This window comes from Bombina bombina, chromosome 5, assembly GCF_027579735.1.
Source record: "Bombina bombina isolate aBomBom1 chromosome 5, aBomBom1.pri, whole genome shotgun sequence".
In the NCBI taxonomy this organism is placed as follows: domain Eukaryota; kingdom Metazoa; phylum Chordata; class Amphibia; order Anura; family Bombinatoridae; genus Bombina; species Bombina bombina.
Window position 1 is genome coordinate 36,935,740 of NC_069503.1, and position 20,683 is coordinate 36,956,422.

The 20,683-nt window shown below is 39.9% G+C and overlaps 1 protein-coding gene across 1 annotated transcript; it reads right to left on the reverse strand.

The window, feature by feature from the left end:
* Positions 1–16,667: 16,667 nt before the first annotated feature.
* LOC128659774 (posterior protein-like) lies at positions 16,668–17,335 on the reverse strand (the record flags this gene model as incomplete). The annotated part of the gene is given in 2 exon segments (XM_053713349.1): positions 16,668–17,324; positions 17,327–17,335. Coding segments are annotated over 2 exon segments (666 nt in total), but the record flags the coding sequence as incomplete, so codon positions are not given.
* Positions 17,336–20,683: the final 3,348 nt, after the last annotated feature.

The following is a 20,683-nucleotide window of genomic DNA, read 5'->3' on the forward strand; positions in this document are numbered from 1 at the left end:
TCTTGGAGTATTTTGCGCTTATGAAAAAGGAAAGAAAAAAAAACGTAAAAGTTACATATCTTAGATTCTATGTGAAAGTTGTATATGTACAATTTGTATCTTTCTTTTATTTTACCCCAGATAGGGGTTAAATTTATTCTTTTCTGATGTCATTTATCTTACTGGATTATAAATAAAATATTTAAAAAAAAATTTGCATGCTCTATCTGAATCATGAAAGAAAAAAATGTGGGTTTAGTGTCCCTTTAAGAATTTGATGCTCATTGGATAACAGGAACATTTCTATCCATGATCTCTTTATTCCCCACTCTCTTAACCTTCTGGCTCTTACAGAAACCTGGTTCTCTGCTTCACACACAGCATTCACTGCTGCACTGTCACATGGGGGTCTCCATTTCAGCCACAATCCTAGGTCTGGCAATAGACAAGGAGGTGGTGTTGAATTCTCCCTTGACTTCTAACTTGACTTTCACTGCATAATCCCCGCCCCCTCACAATTACTGTACCATACGGTTCCTCCCTACAAAGCAGCCATGTCACATAACACACAATAATTGCAGCTATACAAATGGCATGAGCCAGACACCATGGGGGGGGGGCTTCATAATATTGCCAGTAATTAATGCACACACTGGTAGCGCCAAGTGCAAACCCATTGCACATCAATAGAAAATAAAATGCAATGCCTGTACTGGTGTCTTTAGTACTAGATACAGAACTGCACAATGTCAGACCACACACAGCCCAACCACTATAGTGTAATGTTACACCGAGATATTTCTGTCACAGCCTCAGTCCCCATACATAATACTATAAGTAACATTGTGCAGTTCTGTATCTAGTGTAACACTGAATAATGAGATAAATATATTAGGTTTAATGTCCCTTTAAAACTGACCCTGCTACATATCTGCCCCTATTTAGTCTGAGCAGGGTGATAAGATCATGTAAAACAATACGAGTGTTGCTAACAAGGTCAGATTGGCTCCTACAAATAAGGCAAACTATGTGAGGTTATTAGTTACTGTGCGCCCCTAGATAAAGCAGGGCTGATAATGTGCGCTTTAGAGGCACAGTGTGTATTAATCCTTCACTGGCACAGAGAGCAGCACAGTGTGTATTAACCCCTTCACTAGCACAAAGATCAGCACAGTGTGTATTAACCCTTCACTAGCACAGAGCAGCACAGTGTGTATTAACCCTTCACTGACACAGATAGCAGCACAGTGTGTATTAACCCTTCACTGGCACAGAGAGCAGCACAGTGTGTATTAACCCTTCACTGGCACAGAGAGTAGCACAGTGTGTATTAACCCTTCACTAGCACAGAGAGCAGCACAGTGTGTATTAACCCTTCACTAGCACAGAGAGCTGCACAGTGTGTATTAACCCTTCACTAGCACAGAGAGCTGCACAGTGTGTATTAACCCTTCACTAGCACAGAGAGCTGCACAGTGTGTATTAACCTCTCACTAGCACAGAGAGCTGCACAGTGTGTATTAACCCTTCACTAGCACAGAGAGCTGCAGTGTGTATTAACCCTTCACTAGCACAGAGAGCAGCAGTGTGTATTAACCCTTCACTAGCACAGAGAGCAGCACAGTGTGTATTAACCCTTCACTAGCACAGAGAGCAGCACAGTGTGTATTAACCCTTCACTAGCACAGAGAGCAGCACAGTGTGTATTAACCCTTCACTAGCACAGAGAGCTGCACAGTGTGTATTAACCTCTCACTAGCACAGAGAGCTGCACAGTGTGTATTAACCCTTCACTAGCACAGAGAGCTGCACAGTGTGTATTAACCCTTCACTAGCACAGAGAGCTGCACAGTGTGTATTAACCCTTCACTAGCACAGAGAGCAGCACAGTGTGTATTAACCCCTCACTAGCACAGAGAGCAGCACAGTGTGTATTAACCCTTCACTAGCACATAGAGCAGCATAGTGTGTATTAAACCTTCACTAGCACAGAGAGCAGCACAGTCTGTATTAACCCTTCACTGGCACAGAGAGCTGCACAGTGTGTATTAACCCTTCACTAGCACAGAGAGCAGTATAGTGTGTATTAACCCTTCACTAGCACAGAGAGCAGCACAGTGTGTATTAACCCTTCACTAGCACAAAGAGCTGCACAGTGTGTATTAACCCTTCACTAGCACAGACAGCAGCACAGTGTGTATTAACCCTTCACTAGCACAGACAGCAGCACAGTGTGTATTAACCCTTCACTAGCACAGAGAGCTGCACAGTGTGTATTAACCCTTCACTAGCACAGAGAGCAGCACAGTGTGTATTAACCCCTTTACTAGGACAGAAATCTGTAGTGGGTATTAACCCATCACTAGCACAGAGAGAAGCACAGTGTATATTAACCCTTCACTAGCACAGAGAGAAGCACAGTGTATATTAACCCTTCACTAGCACAGAGAGAAGCACAGTGTATATTAACCCTTCACTAGCACAGAGAGCAGTACAGTATGTATTAACCCTTTACTAGCACAGAAATCTGTAGTGGGTATTAACCCTTCACTAGCACAGAGAGCTGCACACTGTAAGTTAAACAGCACTTACTTCCCCATTGCCTGGCACAAGCAGATGAATAACAAGCATTAAAAGAACAACATTTATAACAATTATAAACATTTTACGAAGAGTGGAAAGTGACTAAAACGTTTATCACACAATACACACAGCCTGACTCACTCACCCAGCAGCAGCTGCACAGGAAGTTAATGGGAGGGGAGCAAAGGTCAGTTCAATACTGAACTACATCTCCCAGAAGACACACAGAGAAGTCACATGTTAACCAACAGCCAATCAGACAAAAGAAAAATTGCAAACATTTCAAAGACAAATTGAGAAGGCACATGTTTCTTGTCTAGAGTCAGTGGAGGTCACATGTTTCTTGTCTAGAGTCAGTGGAGGTCACATGTTTCTTGTCTAGAGTCAGTGGAGGTCACATGTTTCTTGTCTAGAGTCAGTGGAGGTCACATGTTTCTTGTCTAGAGTCAGTGGAGGTCACATGTTTCCTGTCTAGAGTGGAGCTCCACTCTGCAGATAGACTACTTTGCACTCTAGGATCATATTACAGACTGACTCACTGACTCAGGAAGTGATTCCCATTTACTTCCTGTGCAGCTGCTGCTGGGTGAGTGAGTCAGGCTGTGTGTATTGTGTGATAAAACGTTTTAGTCACTTTCTGGGCTTCTTAAATAGTTTATAATTGTTATAAATGTTGTTGTTATGTTAATGCTTGTTATTCATTTGCTTGTGCCAGGCAATGGGGAAGTAAGTGCTGTTCAACTTACAGTGTGCAGCTCTCTGTGCTAGTGAAGGGTTAATACCCACTACAGATTTCTGTGCTAGTAAAGGGTTAATACATACTGTACTGCTCTCTGTGCTAGTGAAGGGTTAATACACACTGTGCTGCTCTCTGTGCTAGTGAAGGGTTAATACACACTGTGCTGCTCTCTGTGCTAGTGAAGGGTTAATACACACTGTGCTACTCTCTGTGCTAGTGAGGGGTTAATACACTGTGCAGCTCTCTCTGCTAGTGAAGAGTTAATACCCACTACAGATTTCTGTGCTAGTAAAGGGTTAATACACACTGTGCTGCTCTCTGTACCAGTGAAGGGTTAATACACACTGTGCTGATCTCTGTACCAGTGAAGGGTTAATACACACTGTGCAGCTCTCTGTGCTAGTGAAGGGTTAATACACACTGTGCAGCTCTCTGTGCTAGTGAATGGTTAATACACACTGTGCAGTTCTCTGTGCTAGTGAAGGGTTAATACACACTGTGCTGCTCTCTGTGCTAGTGAAGGGTTAATACACACTGTGCTACTCTCTGTGCTAGTGAGGGGTTAATACACTGTGCAGCTCTCTCTGCTAGTGAAGAGTTAATACCCACTACAGATTTCTGTGCTAGTAAAGGGGTTAATACATACTACAGATTTCTGTGCTAGTAAAGGGTTAATACACACTGTGCTGTTCTCTGTGCTAGTGAAGGGTTAATACACACTGTGCTGCTCTCTGTGCTAGTGAAGGGTTAATACACACTGTGCTGCTCTCTGTGCTAGTGAAGGGTTAATACACACTGTGCAGCTCTCTGTGCTAGTGAATGGTTAATACACACTGTGCAGTTCTCTGTGCTAGTGAAGGGTTAATACACACTGTGCTGCTCTCTGTGCTAGTGAAGGGTTAATACACACTGTGCTACTCTCTGTGCTAGTGAGGGGTTAATACACTGTGCAGCTCTCTCTGCTAGTGAAGAGTTAATACCCACTACAGATTTCTGTGCTAGTAAAGGGGTTAATACATACTACAGATTTCTGTGCTAGTAAAGGGTTAATACACACTGTGCTGCTCTCTGTACCAGTGAAGGGTTAATACACACTGTGCTGATCTCTGTACCAGTGAAGGGTTAATACACACTGTGCAGCTCTCTGTGCTAGTGAAGGGTTAATACACACTGTGCTGTTCTCTGTGCTAGTGAAGGGTTAATACACACTGTGCTGCTCTCTGTGCTAGTGAAGGGTTAATACACACTGTGCTGCTCTCTGTGCTAGTGAAGGGTTAATACACACTGTGCTGCTCTCTGTGCTAGTGAAGGGTTAATACACACTGTGCAGCTCTCTGTGCTAGTGAAGGGTTAATACACACTGTGCTGCTCTCTGTGCTAGTGAAGGGTTAATACACACTGTGCTGCTCTCTGTGCTAGTGAAGAGGTTAATACACACTGTGCTGCTCTCTGTGTTAGTGAAGAGGTTAATACACACTGTGCTGCTCTCTGTGCTAGTGAAGGGTTAATACACACTGTGCTGCTCTCTCTGCTAGTAAAGGGTTAATACACATGGTGCTGCTCTCTGTGCTAGTGAAGGGTTAATACACACTGTGCTGCTCTCTGTGCTAGTGAAGGGTTAATACACTCTGTGTTGCTCTCTGTGCTAGTGAGGGGTTAATACACACTGTGCTGCTCTCTGTGCTAGTGAAGGGGTTAATACAAAGTGCATCTCTTCTCAGTACCAGTGAAAGTGCTAATATATATTGTGTAGCTTTATGTATATAGTGTAGCTGTAATGCACTAGTAGAGGATATGACAGTGACAATGGGCTCAGTGCTAGTGAAAGTGCTAATATATATTGTGTAGCTTTATGTATATAATGTAGCTGTAATGCAATAGTAGAGGATATGACAGTGACAATGTGCTCAGTGCTAGTGCTAATATATATTGTGTAGCTTTATGTATATAGTGTAGCTGTAATGCACTAGTAGAGGATATGACAGTGACAATGGGCTCAGTGCTAGTGAAAGTGCTAATATATATTGTGTAGCTTTATGTATATAGTGTAGCTGTAATGCACTAGTAGAGGATATGACAGTGACAATGTGCTCAGTGCTAGTGAAAGTGCTAATATATATTGTGTAGCTTTATGTATATAGTGTAGCTGTAATGCACTAGTAGAGGATATGACAGTGACAATGTGCTCAGTGCTAGTGAAAGTGCTAATATATATTGTGTAGCTTTATGTATATAGTGTAGCTGTAATGCACTAGTAGAGGATATGACAGTGACAATGTGCTCAGTGCTAGTGAAAGTGCTAATATATATTGTGTAGCTTCATGTATATAGTGTAGCTGTAATGCACTAGTAGAGGATATGACAGTGACAATGTGCTAGTGAAAGTGCTAATATATATTGTGTAGCTTTATGTATATAGTGTAGCTGTAATGCACTAGTAGAGGATATGACAGTGACAATGTGCTCAGTGCTAGTGAAAGTGCTAATATATATTGTGTAGCTTTATGTATATAGTGTAGCTGTAATGCACTAGTAGTGGATATGACGGTGACAATGTGCTCAGTTACTCATTTTATGAATTTGCAGCATTTAAAAATGTTAAAAAGCATCCCATTTGTCTTTGAAATTATTGCTTATTTTATTTTGCCTAATTCGCTGCTGCTTAACATGTGATAATATGCACATATCCTACACTAGTTAGAGCTAGCTGCTGATTGGTGCCTGCACACATTTATCTCTTGTTAAAAAGAATACGCAAATATCCTACACTAGTGAGAGCTAGCAGCTTATTGGTGCCTGCACACATTTATCTCTTGTTAAAAAGAATACGCACATATCCTACACTAGTGAGAGCTAGCTGCTGATTGGTGCTGCACACATTTATCTCTTGTTAAAAAGAATACGCACATATCCTACACTAGTGAGAGCTAGCTGCTGATTGGTGCCTGCGCACATTTATCTCTTGTTAAAAAGAATACGCACATATCCTACACTAGTGAGAGCTGGCTACTGATTGGTGCCTGCACACATTTATCTCTTGTTAAAAATAATGCACACATATCCTACACTAGTGAGAGCTAGCAGCTGATTGGTGCCTGCACACATTTATCTCTTGTTAAAAAGAATACGCACATATCCTACACTAGTGAGAGCTGGCTACTGATTGGTGCCTGCACACATTTATCTCTTGTTAAAAATAATGCGCACATATCCTACACTAGTGAGAGCTAGCAGCTGATTGGTGCCTGCACACATTTATCTCTTGTTAAAAAGAATACGCACATCTCCTACAATAGTGAGAGCTAGCAGCTGATTGGTGCCTGCACACATTTATCTCTTGTTAAAAAGAATACGCACATATCCTACACTAGTGAGAGCTAGCAGCTGGTTGGTGCCTGCACAAATTTATCTCTTGTTAAAAAGAATACGCACATATCCTACACTAGTGAGAGCTAGCTACTGATTGGTGCTGCACACATTTATCTCTTGTTAAAAAGAATACGCACATATCCTACACTAGTGAGAGCTACCTGCTGATTGGTGCCTGCACACATTTATCTCTTGTTAAAAAGAATACGCACATATCCTACACTAGTGAGAGCTACTGCTGATTGGTGCCTGCACACATTTATCTCTTGTTAAAAAGAATACGCACATATCCTACACTAGTGAGAGCTAGCTGCTGATTGGTGCCTGCACACATTTATCTCTTGTTTAAAAAGAATACGCACATATCCTACACTAGTTAGAGCTAGCTGCTGATTGGTGCCTGCACACATTTATCTCTTGTTAAAAAGAATACGCACATATCCTACACTAGTGAGAGCTACTGCTGAGTGGTGCTGCACACATTTATCTCTAGTTAAAAAGAATACGCACATATCCTACACTAGTGAGAGCTGCTGCTGATTGGTGCTGCACACATTTATCTCTTGTTTAAAAGAATACGCAAATATCCTGCACTAGTGAGAGCTACTGCTGATTGGTGCCTGCACACATTTATCTCTTGTTAAAAAGAATACGCACATATCCTACACTAGTGAGAGGTAGCAGCTGATTGGTGCCTGCGCACATTTATCTCTTGTTAAAAAGAATACGCACATATCCTACACTAGTGAGAGCTGTTACTGATTGGTGCCTGCACACATTTATCTCTTGTTAAAAAGAATACGCACATATCCTAAACTAGTGAGAGCTAGCTGCTGATTGGTGCCTGCGCACATTTATCTCTTGTTAAAAAGAATACGCACATCCTACACTAGTGAGAGCTAGCTACTGATTGGTGCCTGCTCACATTTATCTCTTGTTAAAAAGAATACGCACATATCCTACACTAGTGAGAGCTGCTGCTGATTGGTGCCTGCACACATTTATCTCTTGTTAAAAAGAATACGCACATATCCTACACTAGTGAGAGCTGCTGCTGATTGGTGCCTGCACATATTTATCTCTTGTTAAAAAGAATACGCACATATCCTACACTAGTGAGAGGTAGCTGCTGATTGGTGCCTGCACACATTTATCTCTTGTTAAAAAGAATACGCACATATCCTACACTAGTGAGAGCTAGCTGCTGATTGGTGCCTGCACACATTTATCTCTTGTTAAAAAGAATACGCACATATCCTACACTAGTGAGAGCTAGCTGCTGATTGGTGCCTGCACACATTTATCTCTTGTTAAAAAGAATACGCACATATCCTACACTAGTGAGAGCTAGCTGCTGATTGGTGCCTGCACACATTTATCTCTTGTTAAAAAGAATACGCACATATCCTACACTAGTGAGAGCTAGCTGCTGATTGGTGCCTGCACACATTTATCTCTTGTTAAAAAGAATACGCACATATCCTACACTAGTGAGAGGTAGCTACTGATTGGTGCCTGCGCACATTTATCACTTGTTAAAAACAATACGCACATATCCTACACTAGTGAGAGCTGCTGCTGATTGGTGCCTGCACACATTTATCGCTTGTTAAAAAGAATACGCACATATCCTACACTAGTGAGAGGTAGCTGCTGATTGGTGCCTGCACACATTTATCGCTTGTTAAAAAGAATACACACATCCTACACTAGTGAGAGCTAGCTGCTGATTGGTGCCTGCACACATTTATCTCTTGTTAAAAAGAATACACACATATCCTACACTAGTGAGAGCTAGCAGCTGATTGGTGCTGCACACATTTATCTCTTGTTAAAAAGAATACACACGGGGCGTGGCTAAGAGGCGGCCATAGCTGGTCGCACTTTATGAAGCTCCTGGTTATGCTAAGGAATATACGCTGTTTTTCCTAAGGTTGAAACCTACCAGCCTACTGCAAACCCACAATTTACTAAGTTTATGCCTTCTGGCAACTTTTTAGCTGTTGGGATCGACCGTCCATGTAATCCAGGAATGGAGTTAGCCTACTGAGACTTGAAGCCGTGGCCTACCATTGAGCTCCCAATCCTCCCCTCCTCAGCAATCTGACGTACACAGCACTAAATCTGCCATTGATAGCAACCTTAGCTACAACTTTATTATGGAGGAATCATTCTCACTCATGCATGCTCTACTAAGGGATCTTGGTCATAAGCTTGATAGCCAGTTTCATGATCTGATACTTGCTATTAGAGGAGAGACCCACGAGGCAACCTTCCGACAATCAACGAGACTTGCACCCACCACTATACCAGTAGCTGTTTCAATGCCGAGCTACAGAACACCCTCACCGGCCACTCCGACTCTCCCTCAGACCTTAGTCGGCAGAGATAGGACAGCACAAGCCTTACAGACCAACTCAGAGTTGTACATGCAGAGCCTTGATCAGCCCATTTACCTGTCGGAGGCCTGGTGTATGGTAAGCGATAGCGCTAAATCCATTATGGCGGATGCAACTAATGCCAGCGCATGGGACAGTTTTACAACTCCCTTCCCTGTAAGAGAGAAACAGAGTAAGGGATACAAGTCACAAATGGCCGATACTAACTCTGTAGATGACCGCTCTCACAACACCAATATAGCCCAGAGAGCTTTTAAAGCTGGTGCAAGCGTGAACTGGGTGGGGGCGGCCGACCTCCCAGGACACGAAGAAGATCATATCTTGGCTACAATGTTAGCAACACAAGTGGATTCCCTTCAATATGTGATTGGGTGTATTGGACTTATATTTACACCTACTGAGACAAAGCTTAATGGATGCCCAGTAATCTACTCAAATCTCACGATATTAGAGAACTCGACTCGGAAGGAAATACAGGTCTTACAGCCTCCTCGATCTCAACACTCTCTGAAGTGCCCGTGCGACATTACTTTTAAGAACAACCCCTCCCGATCTGGAATTGGGTAACGTGAACCATCGGAGAGTATATTTGCCCAATGTTACAACTGATGACTTTAGGGTCTGGGATGGTGGCTCTGGGACACACTGTTTTTGCTCACCTTACCACTAACCGTTTGTTTTATTATAGCTGAGTATGTTTCCCTGTCGGATGTATAGTGTTTGGGGAGTAGTTTTGAAGAGTAGCCTTTTATTATAGCTCTAGCTCTCTCTGATAAAGTTATTACGTTTCCTGTATGCACTGTAAGCTACACACTCACTACATATGTGATTAAACCCCTCCTTCTTATAAGGGTGAAACAACAAATCTCACTAGATAATTGCTCCTACATATGTGCCCATTTGTGTATGTGTATAGATATGCATGTATCTTGCTGAATGATGTGTATACTACCATCTTACTTGTGACCAATTCATTCTTACTGTAGTTGAGTTTATCTTCCTGAGCTGTGTCCCAGTTACTGCTATGGCAGAGGCTTTAATCTTCAGTCTCAAGATTTATAAATTTTGTAAGTACACTAAACTAAGCACCCTTACCTATATCTAATCCAAATGGGGGTATACACTGCACTCCCCTATCTATCATATCTTTGATCCCTATAGATTTCACAACAGGGACTCCTTGGTAAAGCTATACTACTTAGTTGTTCTAATGGTTTATATGATATGTTTATGTCTTCACTAGTTATGCAGATTACTCATGTTGGTAATTTCATTTATGTCCTAGCTTCACGTCATCGATGGCTCTTTACACACTCACACACACCATTAGTACTCTAGCTTTATTCCTCTTACCTTCAGCTATAAACAGCCCACTTCTAACTTAGTGAAACACACTCCTTCTTAGGCGTCCTATAGCAACAATTTGATATCTACACACATCTCAGATAACTCGGTTTTGTATAAGTGATTACCATTTTATTGTCATATTTCCATATGTTTAGCAAGAACTAGAAACCTGACTGTGTACAAAATATATACCGCACTTTTGTAATATGCCTATTGCTACTGTTCCATACGCAAATCCTCATACCCTATATCTAACTCATATCTTTGATAATGGATCTGGATGAGATATACCCTTTTTTATTTAAAGTCCCATATTGTTTATGACATTAAGGTATGTTATTTGCTACTTATACATTCTACAGGTTGTGTGCTGAATTTAGGAGACACCTTCTCCTCCATTGGGGGATAGCCTGAAGTAAGATTTATATTCTTGTTGATAACTCTCATCCCCTACACATCTCTCTTGCTTCACATAGAATACAAGAGCGATCTGCATGTTATTCATTTTCGTTATACTTATCACAATAGTAGTCTACCCTCTTGGCCACGCCCCTCTCCTCCTTTCGAACGGCTTTTGCACGTTGATCTCCCCCCAACTTCCCCTTTGTATTTACTTCTCCATTTTGAAATTCTCACTCTATTCAAAAAAGAGATTACATTTAGACGAGTCCATTCACTCATTTACCGGGAGACCTATCGCTATTTCCCTAACAACTACTCCAGAACTCCCACAGACGACCTTATAATATTGCATATAGAGAAATTGCTATTGAGCCTTTATTCAACTAGTCGCACACTATCTTTTTCTGAAGAGTCATTATTGTTATACAGATACATTTGAATCCCTAACATGTTATACAGATTATTATGTAACATGCTGACCTACACACCTTCTGTATATCTATATATTCTCTGTTAATGTGAATGGACTAAATGATATCTTTGTAACTGTTTGAAATCTCAATAAAAATATATTTAAAAAAAAAAAAAAAAAAGAATACACACATCCTACACTAGTGAGAGCTAGCAGCTGATTGGTGCTGCACACATTTATCTCTTGTTAAAAAGAATATGCACATATCCTACACTAGTGAGAACTGCAGCTGATTGGTGCCTGCACACATTTATCTCTTATTAAAAATAATGCGCACATATCCTACACTAGTGAGAGCTAGCTGCTGATTGGTGCCTGCACACATTTATCCCTTGTTAATAAGAATGCACACATATCCTACACTAGTGAGAGCTAGCTGCTGATTGGTGCTTGCACACATTTATCTCTTGTTAAAAAGAATACGCACATATCCTACACTAGTGAGAGCTGCTACTGATTGGTGCCCGCACACATTTATCTCTTGTTAAAAATAATACGCACATATCCTACACTAGTGAGAGCTAGCTGCTGATTGCTGCCTGCACACATTTATCTCTTGTTAAAAAGAATACGCACATATCCTACACTAGTGAGAGCTAGCTGCTGATTGGTGCCTGCTCACATTTATCTCTTGTTAAAAAGAATACGCACATATCCTACACTAGTGAGAGCTAGCTGCTGATTGGTACAAACAATAGGGATTAGAGTCCCTAGAAAGAAATGCTTTTGTAGCACTCTTTGCCCAGACTGACTTGTAGAGGCAAAGATTGGGTTAAAAAATAACTTTTATTAACTTAGTTAAAAAGATGGGTAAACACAAACATTTAAAAATACTCTATCGTTAGTAGCTGAATTGGATAATTTGTGAGATCTGTTATTTATCTGGCCTTTATACCATATGTTAGTCATCAGTTCTCACTATTTTATAATTACCAGTTTGTGTGCAGTGAATGTCGCCTGAATTGCGTATTTGGCAGATATTACTATATCTTAGTTCAGTGGTTCTCAACCAAAGGGAGCTCAAGGCCCGGTACATTTTAGCTAGACATGTTCAGGACCCGATATATGTATATAGTCCAGAATACACAGCCAGTACGGTGTATATGGTGTATCCGGAAGAAAGAAGGCAACACAGGAAGTTTGAACAGCAAGCCTTTTAATCCATCAAAGGTTAAACAGGAGGGCCTTAACCCATAACGTTTCGGTCTACACTTAGACCTTTTTCAAATGGAGCCCATCTCTCACATGCCTGCTTTCTTCCGGATACACCATATACACCGTGCGGGTGTGTATTCTGGACTGTGCATGCACGTTGAACTTTCCTGCAGTGCACCAGGTGGCTGTCGTGTTGGTGTGTGCCACTTCTCCTTTCTCTTTGTATATGTATGTGTGTGTGTGTGTGTGTGTATATGTATATGTATATGTATGTATATATATATATATATATATATATATATATATATATATATATATATATATATATACACACACAAAGAATGAAGAAAAGCTCGATCCTCAGGTCAGAATGGTTACATTTAAAAGCGTCTTTATTTCAAATCCATTAAAAATCCCTGGAGGGGTCCAGTACAGCAAAAGAACATAGAGCACTGTGTACTCAAGCTGACATGTTTCGGCTGAATGCCGTAATCATAGCTTGATTGAGTGCATCAGTGCTGACCATTTAAGAGACATTGTTGTTTGTGATTGGTTAAAAACAGTTAAGAGAGATTGTTGCTTGTGATTGGTTAAAAACAGTTAAGAGACATTGTTGTTTGTGATTGGTTAAAAACAATTACACATTTTTAACGTTAGAACTAAAGTGCTATGTTAACCCTATCCCTGCCTGATTGCTATATGCAGCTGACTACCTGCTATCTCTTAATGAAAAAGAACATTTGATATTGGGTATAGGTGGGGGAAGAGAGGGGGAGACCATGACTTATTATATTATATAGCTATCAGTTGTGAATTGTAGAATGTTTGGGTGTTTAATTTTACATGATTTTATTTGGATCCATTCTGTTTAATGTACTTTTATTTTTGTTGTTATTTAGCATTTTTCATTTACATTTTGAATGCCAAACCTGTAGTCTATCTCTTCTAAATATATGGAGCTATTACCTGGCTGCCTTAGTGGCCTCTAACAATTGTCACTTGACTGGTGACTATTGTACATTGTTGTACTTTCTATATATTATTATTGTATTAGTACAGAACAGAGACACTTCTTTTTCCCTCTCTAATGTAAGCTATACTTGCTTAAGTTTAGAAGAGTATATTCATTCTACATATATCTAATTACTCTATCTAACAGTCAATACTTGTACTGAATGTTTTAAAGAACTTAATTTTTGAGTAAAAAACAATATAGAGATATGATTAGAAGATGCTATTTGTTTGTATATTATTGCCAATAGTTTATAAGATCATATTCGGAGTTCAGGCCCCTTGGTACCCTTGTTTGGAGCCTAAAAAATCCAATACATCTCTCTTTTTCCTAAGATGAGATTCCTGTCCCCACCTCTTAAAGGGGTTTTGATCTTCTCAATAGCTTGCCATCTCAGGGTGGTACTGCTTTTATTGTGTGAATCCTTGAAAAGCCTAACCAGAGGGGTAGTCGCCTCTCCCATTTTAATTGTGGACAGATGGTTTCTTATTCGGACATTCACCTCAGTGGAGGTGAGTCCTACGTATTGCAACTTGCATTCCACACATGACAAAACATATATGACATAAGAGGATGTACAGTTTAGGCAGGAGGTTATTTTGAACACTTCACCTGTGACTTCTGAACGAAATTCATTCGAGATAATAACTTTATCACATGGCTTACATCTGGCTCTACCACACCTGTACATCCCCTTATGTCTTAACCAAGAACTTTCTTCTGTGACTGATACCCTTGGTAACTCAGAAGGTGCCAAATAATTTCCTATAATTTTTCTTCTGCGATAAGAGCACCTGAGGCCCTTATCCACACTACTTACAAGCCTATCATCGGCTTTAAGTAAGTGTAAATGTTTGTTTATTATACCACAGATATCCTTATATTCTGTGCTATAATCTGTAACAAATGTAACTTTACCTTCCTGAGTAGAAGGATTGGAGGGCCTTACTGATCCCTGTAAGAGTGCTTTCCTATCCAATCTTTCCACCTGTGACTTTGCTTGCTTAATAGTATATTTCGGGTAGCCCCTTTGCAGAAGTCTCTTCTCAAGATCTCTGCTCTATAGAAGGCGATACATAGTTTATGGTCATTTTCTTATCCATAGATGTGGGACAGCTCCCACCAACCCATGAAGAGGTTGGCGTATGAGGGCGCAAATTTGGCCCCCATTGCTGTCCCACACCTCTGGAGAAAAAAATCCTCATTGAACCTGAAGTAATTGTGATTGAGAAGAAAATGGGTAACTCTCAAAATATACTTAATAAATGCCTCATCAAAATAGGAAAATTTCTCTAGGAAAAAGGTCAAAGCTGTTAGACCTTCCCCATGTGGAATGGAAGAATAAAGGGCTGTGACATCAATTGTCAGCCACTTAAAGGGCCTTCCCAATTGAAATCTTCCATAAGGTTCAGTAAATACTTTGTGTCTCTTATGTGGCTTTGTAAAGAGACCACAAACGGATAGAGGATTGCATCAAGCCATTGTGACAGATGCTCAAGGAGGGACCCTATGCCGCTCACAATGGGCCATCCCTGAACATCTGCCAAGCTCTTATGCACTTTTGGAAGATGGTGGAAGATGGGCACAACAGGATTCTCTACAAATAGAAAATCATGGGTGTTCTGGAGTTTTCAGTTGCCCTATCAGTAACTAAGCAAATAAGTGTGGGTTTAGTGGGGGCCCTGGTGGGGTCTGTGTCTGTGAGGGCCATTGAGTGTGGGGTCTGGCCCTGGAGGTTGCCTGCCCTTTCTCTGGACCTTAATGTTGGGGGTCCTGGCTCTGGAGGTTGAGGGGCCTGTTGAAGGCAGGTCAGGGAGGCTACCATGTTCATTTGCATAAAATTTAATATATATATATATATATATATATATATATATATATATATATATATATATATTGGTCAGTGTGAGAGAGTGTTTCTGGGGCCTTGATTGGTCTCAGACTGCCCCTGGTGTGCAGTGGGTGCATGACAGGTCGGGGCCCACCAGCAGGGCTATCACGGCCCGGTACTGGGCCACGGCCTGGCTGTTGAGAAACCAGGTATTACTTAACTATTTTCAATTCCTCTTATTTTATCTGGGGATAAATTCTGATGCTTGTAAAGGATAACCTCCCAAGTAAGGTGTGTTAAAGGAACAGTCAACACTAGAATTTTTGTTGTTTAAAAAGAAAGATAATCCCTTTATTACCCATTCCCCAGTTTTGCACAACCAACACAGTTATATTAATATACTTTTTACCTCTGTAATTACCTTGTATCTAAGCCTCTGCAAACTGCCCCCTTATTTCAGTTCTTTTGACAGACATGCAGTTTATCCAATCAGTGCTCAGTCCTAGGTTACTTTACGTGCATGAGCTCAATGTTATCTATATGAAACATGTGAACTAATGCCCTCTAGTGGTCAAAATGTATTCAGATTAGAGGCAGTCTTCAAGTTCTAAGAAATTAGCATATGAACCTCCTAGTTTTAGCTTTCAACTAAGAATACCAAGAGAACAAAGCAAAATTAGTGATAAAAGTAAATTGGGAAGTTGTTTAAAATTGCATGCCCTATTTATTTAAATCATGAAAGTTTTTTTTGGACTTGACTGTCCCTTTAACTTTACACACTATTGAATTGCAAGTATAGCAGATGTGATGTATCTTTAATTAAAGTGCTTGGGGTTGAATTACAATCATTTTGAAGGCTAACCCACAGATAGGGTATATTACCCTTACACACTATTCCAAGTCACCGCAGTCTTTCTAGTCGGTACTGTGTAATCGTATGTAGGTCTACCTCAGTTATAATGTACTCTGAGTTTTTTCTTTTGTATTGGGTTTCTTGATTATTTGTGTATAGGTGTTATTTTATCATGCAATCCTCTGTATTGTGTTTTTTGTTTTATATTCTCAACAGTGATTTTCGATGCATATATGTTTATATTTTCGCGTGGTATACACGCTTGCGTGGTTTTTTTATCACTATTTTTTGTGTATGAGTAATATACCTTCCTCGGATACTCAGTAATTATTTTATACTCCGTATTGTGATATTGGTCTCTAATGCTTGTGGGTTAGTGTTTACTCCTGTTGTGTACACGTACTAGGTTATTTAGTAATTGCTCTGTATTAATCCACCTCTTCGTGGCGTTCTTTAATATTTAATTCTTTTATATTTTGTTCTGCCTCCTAAAGTAATTTTTATCCCTGATATCTCTCATTGATGTCACACATTCCCTCATGATGTGTCCAAACTTTCCACATTTAAAACAACGTCTCAAAAATCTCTGCTTTCCCTTACTCTCAGTTAGCATAGATATATTATTATGAGTAGCATTCTTATGCTTTGAGTCTTTAAACCAGTCTTTAAGTATATTAACAAAGTTGGTATAGGAGCTGGCATTTCTAAGAGTGATTCTTGTACTACTGTCAATTAATGTGCATTTATTTGCCATAGAATACAGAAAATCTGCATCATCTGGGGACATGTTAGGGCAGTCATAAGTTATCTTATACAGTGCAAGGTACTCAGTGCAAAACAAAATTGGGTCATCTCCTTTCTTTAAAATTGCATTTGCTATGGCACTGGTACCTCTGGCATCACAACAACACATAACATACTGTAATTCCTTTAATCTGTCCCCCGAATTTCCCCAGTTTGCATCAACATCAGGAGAAACTCCTTTATGGGTGCCTACTGGTGCCCTTAGCTGTGCAGCTAATTGTGATGGCAGCCAGGCCCTAAGCAAAGCACAGGCATCTCTGTTGCCTATATTATACTGAGTAGTAACAGCCTCTAACTTATTAGAAAGGATTACAGGTGGTGTGGAGGTGTCAAAGTGACCTAAAATATGGCACAAATTATTACGGTCTTGTATTGTAAGGGAGCAGAGTTACTATTATTATTTACTTTAGTCTGTAATTGAGAGTTACTTTGTCTGCATTCTATTTGAGGAGTTAGAATAGAGGAGACTTAGTTTAAAATTAACAAAGAACTGTCAGGAATGTTAGGGGTTTGTCCATCTAGTTCTATAGTTTGACTTTCATTACCATCTACTTCTAAAGGACAAACATGTGCTAGACTACTCCTGTAATGGTTACATTTGTCTTGTGTCCCCTGTGCTTTTAGAGACAAGATATATTGTTCTTTATTTAAGTGTTGTGATTCAGACTCCAATAAGTCTTCCTTAAAGTGATGGTAAATTTAGAGCAATTGGCAAATAAATTCTTAATCCTCAAGTATGTCCCAGATAAATTGCTATTTTTTTTTTAAATTACTCTTATTCCGTTATATAAAAATGTATATTTTACTTACAGAGCGTTATTGCTCCTTGCTCTGCCCCCACAATTACTTCCTGTTTTTTTCTTTAGCCGGCGGGAAAGATGAACCACCCCTTGCTACGTCATTGTATTGGAATCTATAGCACTCTCAGTCAGCGATCCAACATGTAGCGCATGCGTATAAATAACGTAGGGCGTGTTTGCTTATATCAGTGTTCCCGACTGGCCTGGGCTGTCATTGGTAGTTAAAAAAAACGTGAACATAGAAAATATTTACTTACAGTGGCCCTTTAAGGGTATGCACAGGTGCAACTACAGGAATTGTGTGGCCTGTGAAAAAATTAGAGTGTGGCGAAACTTTCCAATCAACGGTCACAGGCCAACAATTTGGCATAAAAACCTGCATAACGTGCAGGTAAAAATACGTAATATACTTGATTACATGCATATCATGCAGAATTCAGTACGTAGGGTTAACTACACGAGAGATAAGATCGCGAATAAGGGAGCATCTCTCCACTATCAGAGCAGGGAAATCCAGTACTCCCTTAGTGCAACAGTTTGCACTTGAACATAATAAAAGCACTGAGAGCTTCAGGTGGATGGCCATTGAAAATGTGCCAGTGCCACCGAGAGGTGGGGACAGGGAGAAAGCCCTAGGCAGACAGGAGGTGTTCTGGATCTTCAAGTTGAAGAACAGGACACCTTCAGGACTGAACTCTGCCTTCGATTTAATAAATTATTGGTACTAGTCAATACCTTTTAAAATCAATGGTATATAATACTAGAGTTTACAAACTATAAACAAATATATCCCACTATCATTTGTACATACACTTGGACAACACCCTTATACATTGGTGTACGATCATAATACATAGGGGGCAAGCGTAGGAAAATGTCAATATTCAGTACAACTTCCTTAACAAGCGAACTAGTGGGATAATACTAATAAGGAACCATGAAAAGTATAATATAAGAAATATCCCTTAAAAGGATCTAGTCAGAGAGTAGCCAATAGCTAAGGATTTGATTACACATGAGCGAACTGTTTAGGAACAATTATAACTATTTTTATATAATTTTGTTTTCGCTCCTGAAACAATAAGATTGTATTTGTTCATCAGTTTTATTATTTTTTATTTTTATTATTATTTTGATAACACATGAGCGAATTGTATAGGTACAAACATAACTATTTTCGCTTGTTAAGTGTAGTCAGTCCACGGGTCATCCATTACTTATGGAATATATCTCTTCCTAACAGGAAGTTGCAAGAGGATCACCCAAGCAGAGCTGCTATATAGCTCCTCCCCTCACATGTCATATTCAGTCATTCTCTTGCAGCCTAACTAAAGATAGGTCATTGTGAGAGGTCTGTGGTGTTTTTTAACTTAGTTTATTTCTTCAATCAAAAGTTTGTTATTTTAAATGGCACCGGAGTGTGCTGTTTGTTCTCAGGCAGCATTAGAAGAAGAATCTGCCTGCGTTTTCTTTGATTTTAGCAGACGTAACTAAGATCCACTGGCTGTTCTCATCTGAGGAGTGAGGTAACTTCAGAAAAGGGGAATAGCATGCAGGGCCCCCCTGCAAACGAGGTAAGTGCAGTAAATTATTTTTCTGAGGAATGGAATTGACTGAGAAAATACTGCTGATACCAATGTAACGTAAGTTCAGCCTTAAATGCAGTGATAGCGACTGGTATTAGGCTGATGAGTGTGTGTACACTGAATGTATTTTTCTAAGGAATGGAATTGACTCTGAAAATACTGTTAATACTGAAATAATGTATGAGCCTTAACTGCAGTGAAAGCGACTGGTAGCAGGCTTATTAATAACACTTCATAACTTTTAAAATGTATGTTCAAAACGTTTAATGGCATGTTAATCGTTTTTTGTGAGGTACTTGGTGATAAAACTTATTGGGGCATGATTTTTTCCACATGGCCATCTTTGTTTTCTGCATAGAAACAGTTATCTGAGCTTCCCCACTGTTGTAATATGAGTGGGAGGGGCCTATTTTAGCGCTTTTTTGCGCAGTAAAAATTCAGTCACAATCTGTCTACTTCATCCTCCATGATCCAGATCGTCTCTAGAGAGCTCAGGGGTCTTCAAAATTCATTTTGAGGGAGGTAATCAGTCACAGCAGACCTGTGACAGTGTGTTTTGACTGTGTTAAAAACGTTAATTATTAAATTGTTATCCGTTTTTGGGTATTAAGGGGTTAATCATCCATTTGCTGGTGGGTGCAATCCTTTGCTAACTTAATACATTTACTGTGAAAAATTGGTTGCTATAACTATTTTGGTTCATTGTTATTTCAACTGTGACAGCTTTTTGTGCTTCTTAAAGGCACAGTAGCGTTTTTTATATTGCTTGTAAATTTATTTAGAAAAGTATTTCCAAGCTTGCTAGTCTCATTGCTAATCTGTTTAAACATGTCTGACTCAGATGAATCTCTTTGTTCACTATGTTTAAAGGCCAATGTGGAGCCCAATAGAAATTTGTGTACTAATTGCATTGATGTTACTTTAAATATTTATATTGGTGCGAATCCAAGAGTTACTCATGGAGTAAGGTTAGGATTCCTAGGATATTGTCTTTTCTACAAGAGGGTTTAGAAAAGGGCTTATCTGCTAGTTCGTTAAAGGGACAGATTTCTGCTCTGTCTATTCTTCTACACAAACGTCTGGCAGAAGTTCCAGACGTTCAGGCTTTTTGTCAGGCTTTAGCTAGGATTAAGCCTGTGTTTAAGACTGTTGCTCCGCCGTGGAGTTTAAACTTAGTTCTTAACGTTCTTCAAGGCGTTCCATTTGAACCCCTTCATTCCATTGATATCAAGCTGTTATCCTGGAAGGTTCTTTTTTTGATGGCTATTTCCTCGGCTCGAAGAGTCTCTGAGTTATCTGCCTTACATTGTGATTCTCCTTATCTGATTTTTCATTCAGACAAGGTAGTTCTG